Source organism: Furipterus horrens, unplaced genomic scaffold (genome assembly GCF_987537825.1).
Source record: "Furipterus horrens unplaced genomic scaffold, mFurHor1.1.pri manual_scaffold_2, whole genome shotgun sequence".
In the NCBI taxonomy this organism is placed as follows: domain Eukaryota; kingdom Metazoa; phylum Chordata; class Mammalia; order Chiroptera; family Furipteridae; genus Furipterus; species Furipterus horrens.
In genome coordinates this window covers 7,892,195-7,910,969 of record NW_028327172.1, presented here as the reverse complement: position 1 = coordinate 7,910,969, position 18,775 = coordinate 7,892,195, and the positions used below count along the sequence as shown (strand labels likewise).

General features: G+C 54.5%; 1 protein-coding gene and 1 long non-coding RNA gene across 2 annotated transcripts in view; one reads left to right on the top strand and one right to left on the bottom strand.

Moving 5' to 3' along the window:
• SYT7 (synaptotagmin 7) overlaps positions 1-6,592 on the bottom strand; it is a 64,691-nt gene extending 58,099 nt beyond the window's left edge. The window contains exon 1 of the mRNA XM_090260595.1: positions 6,543-6,592. Coding sequence (XP_090116721.1) covers positions 6,543-6,588 — 46 coding nt within the window. The 5' untranslated portion in view covers positions 6,589-6,592. The remainder of the gene's footprint in view (positions 1-6,542) is intronic.
• LOC150017675 (uncharacterized) lies at positions 1,614-2,694 on the top strand. Its single transcript, XR_016509170.1, has 3 exons — positions 1,614-1,776; positions 2,097-2,280; positions 2,389-2,694. It is a non-coding gene; the product is annotated as an uncharacterized LOC150017675 (long non-coding RNA).
• Positions 6,593-18,775: the final 12,183 nt, after the last annotated feature.

Sequence of the window (18,775 nt, the reverse complement as noted above, 5' to 3'; positions counted from 1 at the left end):
TGTACTCATCCATCTCCTGCACAGCTCCTCCACTATCGGCCCCTCTTTTTCCTTTCAGTGGGTAGGAAGGAAATCCCTCCTTGCCCTTCCAACCCTGCGGCTCTCCTGACCCTCTCTGTCCCTCTGTCAGCACAGCTCAGTCCAGATCCAGCAAATCCTAGTTCTTCTTTCTGCAGAATTGGAACTGTAAGCATTTGAAGGGCCTGGAACCAGCCATTGGTGGTTTCAGGTACAGAGACCTCCCTGTGCACACCTATGCAGCTAATCAACAACACCATCACCATCCCCAACACTGCCACCACCACTACCACCCCCCACACAGGCACACAAACACACTCCCACACAAGGAGGTACAGACACTGAAGCGTCGTCATACAGCACAAAGCCTGCTCCCACTGTGCATTGAAGGAGGTTGGCAGGAAGACATAATCCCAGGCCTGCTACAGCATCCTGCCCTCCCCTCCACTGAGAATGAGGTTCACAGGTAATCCAGGCTTTCCAGAGTCAAGGTTTCCTACTCCCACCCTGAGAAATTCACCTAATTTTATACTACACAGCTCACACCCAGCCACACCTCCACCTTCCCATAGCGGAGCAGGCAGGCAGCACCCACAGGGACAAACCTCCATCTCAAGTCTCCCCAACACACACACACACACCATCTCCTTGAACTCACATGGAGCCTATCACACACACACACACTTCCACCCACAAGTTTCTGGTTGAGAAACAGATAAAAAAATCCCCCCAAGCAAACCTTCATGAAGATCATTCCAGTGGAGTTCATACGCATTACCTTGGATTGAATGTTCTAATTAAAAAATGGAAAGATAAAGGGCATTTGTAGGTTCTAGCCCAAAATTCCTCAGTGGACATAAATCTCAGTCTTCATCCCCTGGTCAAGGGCCATTATGTTTCATATACCCACACGCAGCCAAGAATCCAGGAGCTATCCATCCATGCACCCCTTTTTGGCAAATCCCAGAAAGTCAAGCCAATGGATTGGGAACTCAGGGTCTCCAGCTTGGCTTGTTCCTGCTCCCTCCCTTAGCTGCCTCTCTCATTGCCTTAGCAAAGAGCAAACAGTGCACTTCATCCCCATCCCCACCCCCACCCCACCCCGCCCCTATCCACCAACCAGCACCACACAGAAATGTTCCCTGTAACCTCCCCATCCATCAACCTGAGAGTCCAGTGGGGGATACAGAATTCATCACTGCATCTCAACAAATCTGTAAGCATCTAGAATCATGGAGTTTTTCAGAGGTGGTGGGGGAGTGGACATCTGAGAGATGACCCAGACCACCTATCAGGCGACAGATGACAAAGACAAGCCCTCTAGAGGGGAAGGAATTGATCCAGGGAGTGAAAGGCCCCAGGACTAACAGCTCAGGGAGCTGATGAGAGAGCCAGGAGTAGAACCCTTGGTCCTGACTCGCAGACTTTTGCCAACGTCAATGTGAAATTCACAAGAAGACCCATCCATGGTTGCTCCCATCCAAGAGCTTACAGCCTGTCCCTTACAAAAATAATAGTTCCAATCTCATTCACTCTCAGCAATGGGTAGACAACCATTGTTCCAGAATATCAGAGCTGGAGTGTCCATCAGACATACCATATAAGTCCCATGAGATTTTGTTATGGAAACTGAGGCTCTGAATCTTTTTATATCCTGTTTGTATCACTGACACAGTAAAGCTTTGAAGACACCCTTTCTCTGGGCCTTGGTCACTTTGTCTAGAGGATGCAGAGTCATGAGAAGAGTCAAGAATACAGGTTTGTGTAGTTCTGTCATTCATAGCTGTGTGACCTTGGGCAGACTACTTGATACCTCTGGGCCTCTGTTTCCTCATCCATACAATGGAGATAATAATAGCATGTATTTCCTTCTACTATTATAAAGATTAAATGAGATGATACAATTAAAACACTTAAAATGCTACATGGAGCATAGAACTATTGACAGATATTGAATGCCATTATTGTTATATGTTTATCCTTAAGAGAGACACCACATACACCCCATTTCCATGTTTTGCTTGTCAAGGAAGTTCTTCCAGATGTCTAACCTCAAACTGTTCTGCTGCATTTAAAAGCTACTCTCTCCTGCTGGAGCATCATTGGGAGCCAAGCCCACTGTGAGTTTGTGTCTTCAAAGCACTCATGGAGGACTGTGCACAGGCAGGAAATGAAGTCTGGGAGTGAGCATGTCCTCCAAGACAGGAGATCAGAGGGTATGAATCAACCCTGTTCTGCCTCATGTCCTGCCGTCCCTTGCAGGTGAGAGCCTGGGCCTTTGGTATTCTACCTCTCTCCTCCCGCCTCCCAGGAGAGGAGGGCCCAGAGAGGCCCTCTCATTCTGTGATACTGCTGGCCCCTGTGTTCTAGGTTCCATGACGTGGCAGGAAATGCTGGCAGCGCCTGGTTCACCACGAACTGCCACTGCGTCCCGTGGACCCTCAGGACTGTTTCCAGTCTGGTACTGTCATCAGGGCCCAGGTGACCTGGGTTGGCTTCAGGAGGAATTCAAAGCAGGAGGGACGTTCTGTCCCCTAGGCCTGCACGCTTCTAAACAGGGCCCCTGAGGACTCCAGGCTCTGTTGCTAGGCCACAGCTGGGAGGCAGGGCTGGCTCCTGGGTTCCCCTCTGGCCTCTACCTGGCACAGTCTCCAATGCTGCTGTCCCACACGGCTCCTGCCCCACACGGCTCCTGCCCTCCCCCAGCCCATCCCTTTGGCCATGGCTGAATTATTAATAAAAGTGCTGAGGAAGCTGTTTGTGCAGCTCACGTGACAGAACAAATACACCTCTCTCCTTGCCACCGTCCATGTGGCAAGAGATGCAGGCCGAGCATTCGCCTGATCCAGGATGATCAAACTCAGACACCAGCCAGAAAACAGCTGTGAAGAGCAGCAGAGTCTGCTGATGTGCCAGACCAGGGGTGAGGACCTGCTCTGCCACCTTGTCCCTGCAGCTGCCCCCGTCCTCACTCTGCCCTGTCCTCCACGAGGGCAAGCTTTAAAGAAGGTAAAAGCATAAAATTCACAGAAGTCACCTCCTCAGAAAAGATGCGACAGCAAACTCCTAGAAACAGCTGCCTCCACCTCTATGGCCACTTTGTCACAACAGAGGCTGAATTCGAGTTTGCTGATCAATTACTCTTCTCTCCAGATCCAGTAACCACTGAATCTCAAGGGCCACCCAGGGTCCACACATGTCACACTTCTGCCTGGCCCTGCTTTGGAGATCTGATACTAAAGGCGCAGGCCCACAGCATCCACGGAAGAATCCTGGATTTGAACTCTGGTCCTGCCTTTGCCATGAACTAGCTATTTGGCCTTGACTGGTTGCTTGATGTCTCCAGGCCTCGGTTTTTGCATCAGTGAAATAGGGCTAAATAACTGCACCACATGGTATGTGAGAATACACTGGGGAGATGGCTAGGCAAGAACTGGGCGTCTTTCCTAACTCCCTTGGGGTGAGTCTCAGTACCAAGGACCCTGCCCCAAGCTGACCTTCCATAGCCCTGGGTCCCCAATCCTTGTCCTTAATTCATGTTGCTGGGCCAGAAACCCATACCTCAACCCTAGCCACCCCCAGCTTTCTCCCTGTAACCTCCTCTCCAACCAGATTTTGGCCCCCAGTCTCTCTCCATGGGCATCCTGACACCCCCTATGAGCTTTGGCTCAGCTCCTCAAACCCTCTGCCACCACGAAAGATGAAAGCTGGTCCCCCTTTTCCTGGCCAGGCCCTGCCTCAGTCAGAATCTTGGGCTTAGGCCTCTGTTTTGAGACACCCCTGCCTTTCGCAGTCTTGGGCAACTCTGGGACCCTGAGGCTTGCTGAGGGCTCCAAGACTAGTGAGACGCCCTTATCAGGATGCACTGTAGAAGCATCACAGCTTGTCAATTACAAGCTGAGCGACCTGGGATACATTGCTCAATCCTTCTGAGCCTCAGTTTACCAGTCTATACCATAAGAATGTTGGTGTTTAATCTTGATTTGGCCTTGGACTCCTTTGGGAAGTAATGAACTCTGTGGACCTGTCCTCCCTAGAAAAATGCATATCCAAGTAGAGACACATTTTCCCCATAATTGGGTGGGGACATCTTAAAGCTCCAGATAAAAATCCCTGTCCTAGAGGACTGCATGAGCACCTTAAACTCTGACTGTCTGAGCCCAGTGCCCTGCCCTAGGCACCCACCACACAGTGATTCTTGGGTCGTGGTGGGGGTGGGCTTGTGGCCTATCCCCAACATTTGTCCCTCCTGCCTACATACTCCCTTCCCCCAGCACTCCCTGTGGTTGAAGCCAGCTTGCCAGCGGCTCAGACCAGCGTTTCAGACCAGCGTTTCAATCCCTCTTGGAGCCCATTGAACAGGCTTCACCTGCCTTTCAAGGTATTTAAAGGTTCTTTGACCAAATGCCTTTTGATCCTCTGCTGATGGAAACCAAGCAGAGGCTCTTTCACCAACAGCCCCTCTTCTTCCATATATTAGTGACTAAGAGCTCTTTTGATATTGCAGAAACCTTCTATGGATTGTTCAAAGCCCTGGCCCTTGTGGCCACATTCCCTGGAGACTCACGCCGGTCAGCTGCAGCTGCCACTGCCAACCTCCAGCGGTGGCCTAGTTAATGGGGTCTCCTAGTGCTAGAAGGCTCCGCCTGCAACTGCAGGACCCCAGACCTGAGCCCAGCTGGCAGAGGTCTGCTTCAGCCAAGCCCCACTCCTGCCAGGGAGCCCCCGCCTGGTTCGGGTAGACTGGAGTCTGAGTATGTGTCCCCCAGACTCTGGTGGAACACCCCTCTTCTTCCCGCCCAGCTGAGGCTGCACAGAGGGGCATACGGCCCACGGGATCCATTAACCTGTTTCCAGTGCCCAGTAAATGACACCCTTCATCCTGAGGCTGAGAAGGGGAAGCAGGCTTTGGGGAGTCCTGGGTGCAGGCCTCCGCGACTGAGGCACAAGAGCAGGCACCCAACAACTCAAGACTTTCACCCACTCCTCAAGCCCCCATCACAGCTGGTGCCACTCCTCCAGGGCCTTGAAGAAGGCCCTGGGTGGGCCCCATCTGCCGAACACGCAGGGGGGCGGGGGGCGGTTTGGGCTCAGGGCCATCACCGCCCTGCGGCGGGTTCCCCCAGCGCTGCCTTCCTCTTGCCAACTTGGATCGACCCACCCGGAGCTCGCAGAAGTCTCAGGCCGGCGGGCGGCGACGCGCGTGCGCGGTGGGGGGCGCCTCGGAGCTGAGCCGGCGAGAGATGGTGAATTCCGTGAGCAGAAAGAGGATTCGTCCCTGTCCGTGCTGCCTCCGAGAGAGGCCTACCCGTGCCTCCAGCTGGGGGTATGACAAGTCCCAAAGGAACCCCAACCCCACTCCCGCGCCAGAGGCCGCGTCCCTGCGCCCCAGCTGGAGTTTAAGACCGCAGTGCGGGGTGGGGGTCCCATTTCTCAGCAGGTGTAGAATGATCAGCCTTGAGAGAGCTGCGTCTGCCCCAGTTTCACGATGCCTGGCTCTGCGCTGGGGAGGATTACAGGAGGGGTCCTGGCACTCCAGAGGAGGGGTGAGTTTAGGTCACCAGGCCCCCTCCCTCGCTAAGGGCTCTGGGGGCTGCTGGGCTCCTTGGCCTAGCCAGACGGAGAGGCAGAATCCAGTCCCGGCTCTGTAATAATCATAATAGCAGCAGCCCCCGATTATTGAGCTCTGAGGGCATATCATGTCCAAGGCCAAGTGCATAACACACATTATTCCACTTAATAGCCACAGCGACTTGATGAAGAAGTCCAGTTGTGATCCCCTCTGGAAGGTGAGGAGACTGAGGATCAGAGGGGGTGTGGCTTAACTGAGGCCACCCTGTCAGAAGGGGTGAGGGAGAGAGGCAGCTGGGAGTCCCACCCAGCTCTGACCAGGTCTCGGGCCCTAGCACACAACCACTGGGCTTCGCTGCCTTTCAGCTTGGAACTTTCCTGAACTAGGCAGGCACCAGGGCCGGCTCTTCAGCTCATGGAAGGTGAGGGGGCAGCAGAGGTGGGGCAGCACTGGAAAAGAGGGAGAACTAGGGGACCACCCCCTTTCCTCTTGGATCCCCTCTCTTCCTGCTCCTACCCCTCCCCAACTGTGGGCATTCCCCAAGGCCCTGTCCTTAGCTATTATCTTCCTTCTCACCCCACACTCTCTCCTGCATGAGCTCATCCACTCCCACAGCCTTCACTTTCGCCTCAGCGCAGTTCCTAACTCTGTCTCTGGGGCCCTGACCTCCCTCCCAGGATGGTATCTGCCTTCCCAATCAAGCGTCTCCACCCAGGTGGAGTGAACTCATTACCTTCCTTGGGAAGCAGCCCCTCCCTGGGATCTCACCATGCCTGTTAAGGCCCCATTACTCTCCCAAGCTCCAGATCAGTTCCCCAAAGCCTCCCACTGCTCTCCCCCCGAAGCAGATCAGTGGCCAGGTCCTTCAGATCTGTCTGCTGTGGAGCCTCACACACCCTCATCACTAAGTTGGCAGTGGCCTGCCTATGTAAGACACCCACAGTCTTCTTACCCTCCGCCTCCGTAGCTGGTCCTGACCAGTTGCCTGCGGTCTCCATTCCAGTCCAGTGCCCTCCTTCACTGTGATTTCCTGGTAATCTGATCATTCTCCTCCCAGCAACACACCCCTTGGCCTTCAGTGGTGCCCCACTGCCTGCCACGGAGTGCTCCCCAGTATAAGAGCCCTGCCCTCCTTGTCTTAGCCAATACCCACCTTCAGCTAAAAACTGTTCCTGACCTTCTTCCATGGGTTTCCACCCTTCAAGGCCCATCTCAAATACCACTTCCTCCAGGCAGCTGTCCCTGATTCTCCCAGGTCAGTTTGAGCTGTTCTCCTCTGCAGCCCCACAGTACTTCTTCAGCACTGCTTGGACAGAATTGTCTACTTCAGTAGTATTTGCATGCCTCTCCAATCTTGCTCCCTGTCTACCTCCCCCACCCATGCAATGGATCAGGAGCTCTTTAAAGTCAAGCATTGCCGATGACTATCCATTCTCATCTTCCTTCATTCAGTTTTTAATGGATCCATTCAGCAGAGATGCTGCTGTGTGCTAGGTACAGCCTATAACAGAATTCCTACTCTGGGCTCCTCCTCTTCGTAATTGGCATATAGTGGGACAAGCACACTAATGGAAGGATGCCTAGGGCACATTCAGTGGGGTAAGTCAGCCCTGGGCAAGCCTTTTTCCAGGTTCCTGAATGCCAGACCCTGGCCCAGGCACTGTGGCGGAATGAAGCTTGAGTAAGACCAAGCCCTGCCCTCCGGGACCGTGGATATATAGAAATAGCACATGTACAGATGCGGGTATGAACACAGTGCTCTGAAATCGTAGAAGGTAGAACAATGACTGTGGCCCTGGAAAAATCCAGAAGCTTCCCAAATGCGCAGTCCTTGCACCAACTGGGAGCCTCTTTAATGCTTGCTGAAATAAATTGGATGGGAGAAGAAATGGCGCATAACAGAGACTGAGGGAGTATAGGAATGTTATGGAGGGAAGTACAAGGACAGTATTGTCACACATTTGCACAGAGCGGTCCTGTTCCCCATCCTGGGGGGGAGGCGGTTCTTGTGGAGGAATGAGCTCAAAAGATTTTATATATATCTATATAGATATATATATCCAAAAAAAAAAAAACCCAAACAAACAGAATTATATTTGGAGGCCAGGCCCCTTGTACGGCAGGCTTCTCCCACTAGGCGAGTGTTCTAGGAACCCGTCTGTATCAGTGTACCAGCTGGTGTTATTGTGAGAGGTTGCGTTCAGCTTCAGTGAATTTTTTTTGAAGGCTTTCAACACATTTGCCCATTTCATGATGGGTGATTTACAAGCACACCTGCTCACACCGTGCTTAGTGTCCAGCAGTTTTTGACCCAAAACGGCATGACCCCCATTGCTCTCTCCTCCCTATCCACTCAATCCTGCCCCGAGCGAGACTTTTTTTGTTTCCCAAGTGAAAGAAGTCTTTCAAGGGAAACGTTTCACCCATGTGGAAGAGGTGAAACAAGAAAAGGGCAGAAGCACTACAAGGCACCAAAATCGATGAGTTCAAAAACTGTTTTGAGCAGTGGAAAAAATGCCTTGATAGGTGTATTTCATCAAATGGAGAGTACCTTGAAGGTGACTGGAGTTTAAAACATGTGAGAACAAATACACAATTTTTTTATAAATAAATTCTGACTTTGGGGGTCCTCCCTTGTATATAGACATATGAATATCTATGTACAACATTATTAGTCTATCCTGTTGTACCAGTAAGTCCTTCTTTCCAGAAGCCTCGATGTCCCCCTGGGAAAGCCAGGCGCACCTTATAACAACTCGATTCTCTCCTTGGGCCTCAGGTTCCCCATCTGAAACATGAGGATGTGGGATAAGATGATCCTGAGTGTCTCTGACTCTTCCAGGGAGATGCACTGCCCACCACGCCCTGGGCTGAGCTCAGGAGTCCCTGTGATGTCCCAAAGGCTACTCCCTGTCCTGTTTGTCTTTCTTCTGGTCAAACAAGGCCATGCAGAAAGTGAGGTGTATGTGGACTTTTCAGCCAGCAATGTCCCTGTCAACTATGGATCATAGACTTGAGGCACGTATTCTGAAAAAGCCCTCTGAGTGGGCCCCTCCCTTCCATCCCAGGTCCAAGGTCTGGGTTCCTCCAGGAAAGTACCGTCCTTCTCCAAATCACCATGGGCTTCTCCCTTTATGGCCAGAGAAGTGTTGGGGCACAAGATGCTCCCAGTGAAAGGGGCTGGAAGCTGTAGTAGGGGAAGAGAAGTTTCTATCATAAACCTCCTTGCCCCTTCTGACATGTGTTCCCCGCCCACTCCCTGGGCCTGGCTGGTGTGCCACCCTCGACTCTGTAAGTCAGGCACCTCTTGGCCATGTCCCCACCTCCCCTCTTCTCCTTACCTGCACATCAAATTGGTGACAAGGCCTGGCCTTTCCCCCGGTCCTGGTTCTCTTTCCAAGCCTTCTCAACACTCTGCCTGAGCCCACTGCCCTAGCCTGGGTCCTCTCACTTCTCATTGGCTTTCTCTCTGTGTCCCGTCTTCCGGTTCAAGGTGGCTCCCCTTCCCTTCTATGGGCATCAAAGCACAAGTGTGACCATGTTTCTTTTCAGCTCAAAGCCCGTCCATGGACCCCATTGCTTTGGGGGAGAAGCTCACTTTCTGTCTGAGAGGTAGGGCCCTTCCTGACCTAACCAGGGAGGCAAAGTCATCTTTGAAAGGGTTCTCGGGGTGAGAAAGAACTGGCTAAAGGACGATGTGTGTGGTGGTGGCGGGGGTGGGGGTACATTTCAGAGGGAACGGTGAGGGAGAATGGCAGGAGCCTGGGATGGGCACCCAGAGGGTATCAGACACACCTACTCTGTACCAGACACTTCTCATACTGGGTGTCCAGCAGTGACCAAAACAAAGAGCCCTGCCCTCTGGGAGCTGGCATCTAGGCAGGGAGGATAGACAATTAGCAATAAGCCAAGTAAGTAAATGTCATAGTGTGTTGGGAGGTGATGAATGTTGTGGAAATCTTAAGGGTAGGGAGAAGCAAGGGTTTTCTGGACTGCTGGGGGTGGACTGCAACATTAAGATGGTGTGGCTGGTGTGGCTGACTCCGTGGATGGAGTGCTGGCCTGCAGACCGAAAGGTTGCTGGTTCAACTCCTGGTCAGGGCTCATGCCTGGGTTGTGGGCCGGGTCCCCAAATGGGGGCACGTGAGAGGCAACCGATGGATGTTTCTCTCCCTCTCTTTCTCCTTTCTCCTCTCTTTAAAAAAAAAAAAAAAGAAAAAAGACAGGATGGTTAAGGTTGGCCTCACTGAGAGGCGACATCTGAGCAGAGACTTGAGGGAGGGAACTAGCCCTGTGGCTCTCCAGGTAACAGTGCACCAGGGATCGGGAACAACCAGAGCAAAGGCCCTGAGGTAGAGCTGTGCCTGGAAGGCAGGAAGAACAGCAAGGAGGCTTGTGGGGCTGGAACAACGTGAGTGAGGGAGAGGGGAACAGCAGAGGAAGTCAGGAGAGTGACGGGGGAGGCGAAGGGGAGGTCCTATAAGAAGCTGGGGAGAAGGGAGGCTTCTGAAGCGTTTTGTGAAGAGGAGGGACACGAGCTGCCATATTGTACCAGGATCACCCTGGCTGTGTCGAGGGGGCAGGAACAGTTAGGAGGCTGTTGCAATAATCCAGGCAAGAAACGAGGCGGCTCAGCCTGGGGTGGGTACGGTGGGGGGAGGGGGGCGGGAGTGGTCGGGTTTGGCATCTGTTTTGAAGGCAGAACCAACAGGATTTCCTGACGGACTGGAAGTGGGTTGTGAGAACAAGGCAGGATGCGGCATGGGCTCTGAGATCTCAGCCTGAGCCCTGGAAGGAGAGGATTGCCATCGACCGCAGCAGGAAGTGGTGCTAGAGCAACATTTCTCAATCTTCTGTCAGGATCGCCCACCCCCAAGGACACTTCCTATCACTTTTTCCTTTCATCACTTCCCTGCAAGAAATTTTAATGCCGCCGTTATAATGGGTATATGTTCACGTACTTCGGCTCTTTGGAGAATTACACACCATTGCAATATCTAAGAATTTCTGTCCCCCCCAGAACCAATGTTCACCCCCCGTGGGGGGGGGGGTTGCTCCCGTGGAGAATGCACCTGCTAGAGCGAGTTGTCCATGGGAAGGCGGGCGCTCAGGTTCACACAAGACAGACCCTTGCAGTCTGTCCCAGGGAGCAGGTGCGGAGGAGACAGCTGGGCACCTGAGCTCCAGGCTGGAGGAGTGGGCTTGGCGCTTAAAGCGGTGAGAAGGCCAGGGCAGCGAGCGCAGACAGAGGCCAGGTTTCGGGGCGGCCCACAGTGAGAGGCCTGGGAGGGGAGCAGGAACCAGCAGAGGACGCCCAGAAGGGTTGGCCAGAGAGGCTGGAGGACGCCAAGGGAGCGTGACAGAGGAGCCGGGAAGCCAAGTGGAAAGAGTGCTTCAGGGGAAGGGAGACCCAGACCGTGTCAAATGCCGCGAGGAGGACACCTGGCAGCAAGACTGAGAACTGACCGCTGGGTTTAGCTACACAGAGTCCATCGTAGATGTTGACCGGAGCACTTCTGATGGAGGGGCGGGGGTGAAAGCCAGACTGGGGTGGGTTGGAGCGAAACAGGGAGAGAGGAACGGATGGTAGTGGGGGGCAAATCCCGGGAGTCTCCCTGCAGAGGGGAGCAGGGAGATGGGGGGTGTCTGGCAGGGAATGTGAGATCCAGGCAGGCTGGCATTAGACAGGAGGAAGAACTGGGAGTCTGTCTGTTCACCAATAGGAGCGATCTGGTGGAGAGGGAGAGGTTGATGATGCGGGAGGGAGAGAGCGCGGGGGACTTGCTGGATCCCCATCCTTGAGCAGAGCAGAGGGATGGGCTCTGATGCTGCGTGGGGGTGGGAGCGTGGGTGACAAGTCTCGTAGGGCTGGGGAGGAGGAGCTGGTGGGTGCAGATGCCGGTGGGCGCTGATGTGACCCTGTGAATCCAGGGAGGCTAGATTGTCTTCGGGGAGTGGGAAACGAGGTCGACAGCGGAGCGTGAGGGTGGGGGAGGCCTGGACAGGGTGTGAGGCAAGCTGGTGAGAAACAGTCCTGGGGGCAGGAAGGTGGCCGTGCAAGGACGGGCAGCAGTGAGCCTCCGCCCCCCACCTGCCCAGGTCCGCTGCCCACCTCCGGCCCCCAGAGTTGCCCCACGCTCCTTGAGGAGAGGGTCTCGTCCTTTCCTGGGCTTTCTGTACCCACGAGGGCTGTGCAGTCAGGCAGCCAACGCTGGAATTATCCTCCGCGACTCCCTGGCTGTGTCAACTTGGGCAAGTTTCTTTTTAACATCCCCATGGCCCAGCGTTCTCAGTTCTGAAATAGGAGCAATGGTAGGAGAAAAGCACTCCGTGTCGTGCTATTTTGTACCTGTTGCCTGGCCCGGAGGAGGGCTCGGTAGATGAAGAGAGAGGGCATGAGTGGGCCAAGGAGTGGGAGGAGAGGGCTGGTGCCAGGTCTATGCACCTCACCACTGCTGAGGAAGGGTCTGTGCCCCCACCCGCAGGGCTCAGTTCCCACCCCGTGAGCTGGGGCCCTGACATGACTCTCAGGTGGGCAACAGTGAGCTAGGGACGGACAGACCCTCCAGAGCGGCCCACGACAGTCCCTTAACTCAGCCTGCAGCCAGGGCTCGCAGTCATTCCCCCAGCAGAGCCCACCAGTGCAGGCAAGGACAGAAGGGCTGGAGTTGGCACCTCCTCCCCAGGCTCCACCCTTGAAAGTTCCTCCCCAGCCTGGCGCTTCCTGTTTTTCCCTCTCTGGCCCCTGGAGGCTATTTCCTCCAATGGGTCAGGGCAGGACGCTGCTTTCTGTCTCCAGAGCCCAGAGCATTCTGGACTTGCAGACTTCTCGACCTGGGCCTTTGGTACCCCCTAGAAAATAACCCACTGGCTAGCCCCTCTCTGGAGGCTGGATGCACCGGGCTATGCTTAGAACATATCCTGAGTGTATATGCATGTATGGGGAGGGGATAGGAGGATTCATGGGGGCAGATGTGGCCTTGCTCTGCTCCAGTGGGCTGGCAACACACCATGAAAAGACCATGGGATGGGAGCTGGCACCCTGGGAGGGGCTCAGAGCCAGGCAGGGGGACCTGCATGGCCATGGCCAGCTGGGGATCTTGCTCTGGGAACTTCACCCATTACACCCCCACCCCCCTGCAACCTGGAGGTAGCAATAAAACCTCCCTCACAAGGCACCTGCAAGGAGCGAGAGCTAATGGCCAGAATGGGCTTCCCGGTCTGTCATAAAATCCACAAGGTTGCTTACCATTCCCAGATGCCCGGTGGAAGCGTTGGGGAGGCAGCTGCTAAATGCCAGGTAGTGGTAAGACTAGAGTGAAGTGCTCAGCAAGCTCAGCCCCTTAATGACCCAGGCAGCATTCACCATCAGCTTGGCTCTCAGGCCTGACAGAGGCTGGCACTGATGCCGGCCTGCCTTGATCACTCATGTGTCCAGCAAGCAGGCAGCCTAATAGAGCCGAGACTCCCAAGAGCCTCGCAGAATCAGCTGCTGCCCCATTCCCACCCCTTGGTTCCAGCCCTGCCTTTCGACTCTCCACTCTGGGTTCTGCAGAGGGAAAGGGTCAGTGCCCTCAGCCAGAGCCATGGCACAGGGTCCAGGAGCACTTCCTGGAGTTGGGGGGGACTTCAGTTATCACTTAGCAATACTCTTCTTGTACTGTGGGAAGAACCCAAACAGAAAGGGCATGGGATTTGCCTGAGGATGCACAGCCTCCTTTCTAGGATAGTGACTGCCTGCCTCTGCAACAGCCAGGCTCCTCCACGTCCCTTCAGGTGGCCATGGCTTTGAAGAAGTTACCCCTTTCCTATCCACTAGTAATGTCAAGCCAGAAGTGTCATGGCAGAGTGATGATAATGACTGCTCCCTTTTATTGAGGGCCTGCTGTGTGTCAGGCAGCGCTCTGGGTGTTAGCAATACAGGGGTAAATGAGGCCAAGTCTACCATCCAGCCCTGTGGGGTTCATGCTATTGCATTAAATCTTTATCACTCCTTGCGTGGTCAGGATTGCTATCCCCACTTTACAGATGGGGAAGCTGAGGCTCAGAGAGCCTAGGGAGTGAAGTGAGGTCCCATGGCCAGTGGGTGACAGAGCAAGAATTCGAGCCCAGGTCGGTCAGACTCCGTCCCTAGCCTGGCCTCTTCATCACTGATATCCCGGAAGGAGCCAGGACTGGCCGTCAGAAGACATGCATTGTTCACTCACTGGGCTCTGGGATCTGGGAAGTCATGCCCTCCCTGGGCCTCTGTCCTGTCACCCATAGATGTTCCAAAAGGTTCTCGCCAGCATTTCTGCAATTCTGGAATGTCAGAGGGCCCGAAAGTCTGGCTTTCTGAAAGATCTAGGCAGGAATTCCTCTTTTCCCTACCACTACACCCCTGTGGGTGGGACAGGAACCCAGCCTTCCCCAGGACAAACCTTTGCAGCATGTGGGAGGAACAGAAGCCCCGGTCAGGCTTGGGCCCCGACCCTATCGTAGCCTGGCCTGGCTTTGCCACAGTCCTCACGGTGGTCCTGCTTTCCCTCCACACCGCCGGTCCCAGCCCTAGGACTGGGCTCAGAAGGCCCGGGCTGTCGTCCTGGCTCTGCCTCCTTTAAATTGCTGCGTTACGTTAGGGAAGCCCAGGCCCCTCTCTGAGCCGCAGTTTTCATGTTTATTGGATGAGACCATTTCTGATGTCCCGTTTGACTCTGCCAATCTGATTCTGTAAGCTTGTTGTGTCCTTCATGGGGCGCAGCACTTTCTGAGAATTAAGTCAGGCTCAGTATGTCTGCTGGTCTTAGACTCCATGCCCCCCACCCCACCTCACCCTCTCCTGCCCCCACTCCCACCTCCACACTCTCCCTATAAACCAGGAAGGGGAAAATGGCCTGTCTCCAGCTGGTCCTAGGGCTCCCCTTCACCCCTCTGTTCCCCCTTGCCCCCACACCTAGACTCTGAGCGCCCAACCCCGCCATGAGGGGTGACTTATCCACCCCTCCCTCATTAGTCCAGGGGTAGGGAAGACAGGGGATGGGAAGACAGAGGGCCAGCAGCCAGAAGACCATGACAGGTAGGGCTGGGTGCAAGCGGGAACTCCGCGGAGATGACGCTCAGCAGAAAGCGTTTCTCATCCTGGGCACGCCTGCCAGGTTGTGGGAGGATGGTTTCTTTCTTTTTTTAATCTCCGTCCAAATTGGCTGGGAGGGAGGGGGGCTCAGGAAGAGAGTCTCCTGAGATGGGAGGCAGGGGTTCATGGCCTGGGCTCAGACTGGTTGTCATTGGCATCTGAGGTCCCCCTCATCCCACCCCTGCAGACCCAAACCCCAATCCAGGCTGCATCCCCTGGCTGGGCACGGGAGGTCCAGGGTCTTCTTTCTTCTCCTCCAGGTCTCTCATAATATTAACCATGTGGGCTGGAGTGCCCTACCCCATTTAACAGATGAGGCAACTGAGGCTCAGAGTGGGGAAGTCACTGGCAGATCTGGGGGCATGGGACAAGTGGCCAGTCTCCTGGGAGTTCTCTGGCATTTCCAGGCAGGGGGAGGGGTTTGGGAAGCTGACCCAATAGGAGGGAATTATCTCCTCTTTTATTAGAGGGCTAGGAAGATCCAGGAAATAGAGAGGAGCAAAGAGACCAACCCACCTACTGAGAGTTCCCAGAATACACTGTGCTTCTGCTGCATTCATGATCTCTATCTGGGCTGTTCCCTCTTCCTGGAATGCTTTCCTCCACCTGGCTGACTCCTACTGATCCTTCAAGTCATAGTTCAGATGTTGCCTCCTCTAGGAAGCCTTCTCTGGTTTTCCCGGCCAGGTAGACCCAATGTGTGCTCTCATGGTTCCCTAGGCTTCCCCCCACCCCATCAGGATACTAATCACCTGCTATATAGTTGTGTTTCTCCTCATCAGACTGGAAGCTCTTCGAGGGTAGGGCAGTGCTTTATTAACCTCTAATATCTGTATGCCCCTACTCAGTGTGGAATGGGGTACACAGTTTCCCCCAAGAGCTGTTTGTTGAATGACTGACTGATTGAATGGACATCTATAGAGATCAACTATGTCCCAGGCCTGTGCAGGGCGTCCGATGGTTAATAAGACAGCCTCAGCTCCATGGAGCAGCCACATGCCCAGTGCACCGTCCAGAGTGAGCCTGGACAAGGTGTGACCGGAGCTCGGAGAAGGAAGAAATAGTGTTGGAGAGAGGATCCTCAGAAGCTCCGGCAAGAAGTGTGAAGGCCTGGAATGACTAATAGTTTAGGTTAGGTGACTGGGGGAGGGGTGGTGGCACTGGCTTAGTGACCCAAGAATAAGTTGCTTTTTCCTAGTCTGAGAGCGAAACTGGGAGTGGACTTGTGAAGGGGCCACTAGACAGGGAAGTCGGATTTCATTATTGCCATTTCCAGGCGAGACCAGAAAGGGCAGGCGTCATGCTCCAGGGAACACATCTGGGCAGGAGCTCCCAGCCAGGTCTCTGGGCCGCCCACTGCCCTGTCCCCCACCCCACAACCAGGCAGCCTCTTGGCTCCGGACAAACAAGCTGCTTCAGGCCCCAGGGACGCAGCACGAGAGGGAGGTGACAATAAAAGCTTATCAAACAGCATGTAGGAGGCAGCCACAGATTTCAGTGGCTAAGTAATCCGTGTCTAATGTTCACTTAGCAGAGCGCGAGCCTCTGAAATGTCAGCGCCCGCGGTCTGACCCTGCAGTGGCGAGGCCGTTGATGCCCAGGAACGAGTCACTCCGTGTTCCTAGAGCTCCCTGCCTGGGGCTGCAGTGTAGGTGGGAGAGTTTTCAGATGCCAGACCATGCTGGTGGCCCCAGCTGGCTGCTTCTGGGGAGTAAAGAAGCATCTTTTTTGGTCCTGAAGAGGCCATTCAGCATGGAGACAGAGCTGCCCACTTACAGATGGGGAGACGGAGGAGGCTGGTCATGGCAATCCACCGCTGAGTGATTTCAGGGCCTGGTTTTATTCATGAGTCTCCTCTGCTGCCATGTACATGGGGGCCCCTGCGCCCCTACCCCAAGGTGCACAAAAGAGGGATCCTGCCTTCATCCAGCCCCCCACTAGGACTACGGCAATGAGGCCCCACGTGGCCACATTGGGGCCAACCTCACCTCTGAGCCCACGTGCAAAGCCTTGGGACTTGCCTCTGCTCTGACTCCCTATGGGATCTCAGGCCAATCCTCAGGCCTCCTGGGCCTCAGTTTCCCCTCCTGTCAAGATCCCATCCTTCTACACTACCTTACAAATGATGAATGAAGCAGTGCCCCACACCTGCCCTTACCCTACTCCACCTTTCCTGTCTTTGGCAGCATAGGGCCTTCGTTTTGCTCATCATGACATCTCAGTACCACAGCAGTGTCTATCACATAGTAGATGCTCAATAATTTTCGTGGCTTCTAAACTCCCAGTAGGTACCCCACCTTCCCTCCACGGGTCCCTTACTGATTTTAAAAAAAATAATTTTAATCTTCTTCTTTTTAAATTGATCAATTGCCTCCCATACATACCTGAATGAAGGTCAAACCTGTAACCTAGGTATGTGCTCTGACCAGGAATCCAACCTGCAACCTTGTGGTGGTGGGGATGATGCTCTAATCCACCAGGATAGGTCCTTTACTGATTAACACCCCCTCCAACCCCTAGCTTCTGTTTGGGCCCCTCCTACGAGGGGCTGCATCACAGCCTCTGTGCACATGTTGATATGCAAATCTGGAATCCTGTTTCAAGTCCACCTTCTCCTTTCCATAGTGGGTGCGTGGGAGCCATCCGTGTCTTCTTTTAGATCCCCCGGCACGGCTAGGACGAGTGCCAGGCCTTGGTGGTACAGTCAGTGCTCCACAGAGTTGTTTACAGTCTGCCCCTGACTCACCCACCATAGACTGGAGAAGGCTCTGCCCAGGCTGGGACCAGGCATAGGGAAGCAAGGGAGATCATGATCTGAAAAGCCCCCTGGGATCCTGGGACAGGTGGGGTGGGGGGAAGCCTCCCAGAATAGCCCTGGACCAGGGGAAGCCGGCACGGGCATTTGAGGGGCCGAGGATGGGTCAGGCTGGGCCAAGATTGGGATCTGTTCTGGCCGACCCTTTATCAGGGCCTCACTCCGGGCACCTGGGCTGGGAGCTGGAGCCCTGAGTTGAATCAGCCCAGGTCTTGACCTTCAGGAGTTCCAGGGTGATGAAGAAGGTGGTGGACATTGCGGGCTCTAGTGAAGGTAGCCCCAGGAGATGTGGGGATGCAGATGACGTCATTGTCATTCACCCAGTGGGCTGAGGCTTCACTGAGGAGGGGCTTTCCTGGCTAAAGGAACAGCTATGCAAAGATACAGAGGCCATGCTCACACACACACCAGCGGGTGGTCGGATGCTGGCCCTGCCCTCCTGCTCTGTGACCTTGGCCACTTCCTGTCCTCTCAGGGATATTTCATCTGCAAAAGTGAAGATGGCATTGTTTGGGTAGGTGGTTAGGGGTCGTCCTAAAAGTTTTCCAGGGGCCTCTCTAGTGGACAGAGATTCTGTGGGAGCGAGAGGGGGTGAGTTGTCAATGGGTGACAATGAGGTCATGGTGGTTGGCAGACAGGACAAACAGGACTGTCTGTTTAGGCAAGGAGGGAGCCAGGAGTAGGACGCCACCAGCCAATTAGACCATCTCTCCAGGCCCAATGTTTGCTGATGGAATAAGAGTCAGGTGTGTCAACAGTGGGGAACGAGGTGGCCCTGAACTGCATGCACACATGGGCTGTCCCAGGAGGGAGTCACTGAGACCACTGTGCAGGGCGCGGCTGGTGGGGGCCGCGGACCCTGAGACCTGACACCCCTGTTAACAGAGCTGTGGGGAGAGCGAGGCCCCGACTGGGTCCCCATTCCTCTTCCTCAGGTTCTGGCGGGGCCTGAGGAAGGGGCCAGCAGGGTGTGGCCCTCCCCTCTCAGAGGCGAGAGAGCAGCTGGTCCAGCTCTGACGCCTCCTCATCGCGCCCCTGGGGAAGGCCCGCCGTATGGATCTGGTCTTGATTCTGCCACCAGCTTGATGGGAGACCCCAGTCAGCCCCTTCCCTCTTTCGACTTCAGTTTTATTTTCTGAAAATGAGAGACGAGGAGGCAGGGACAGAAGCACATGAACAGTTTCCTAAAGAGACACCAACCCTTCTCTTCGGCCAGAGCAGTCTGTTTTAAGCAGTTTGCCTAGTGGTCCCTTCATGT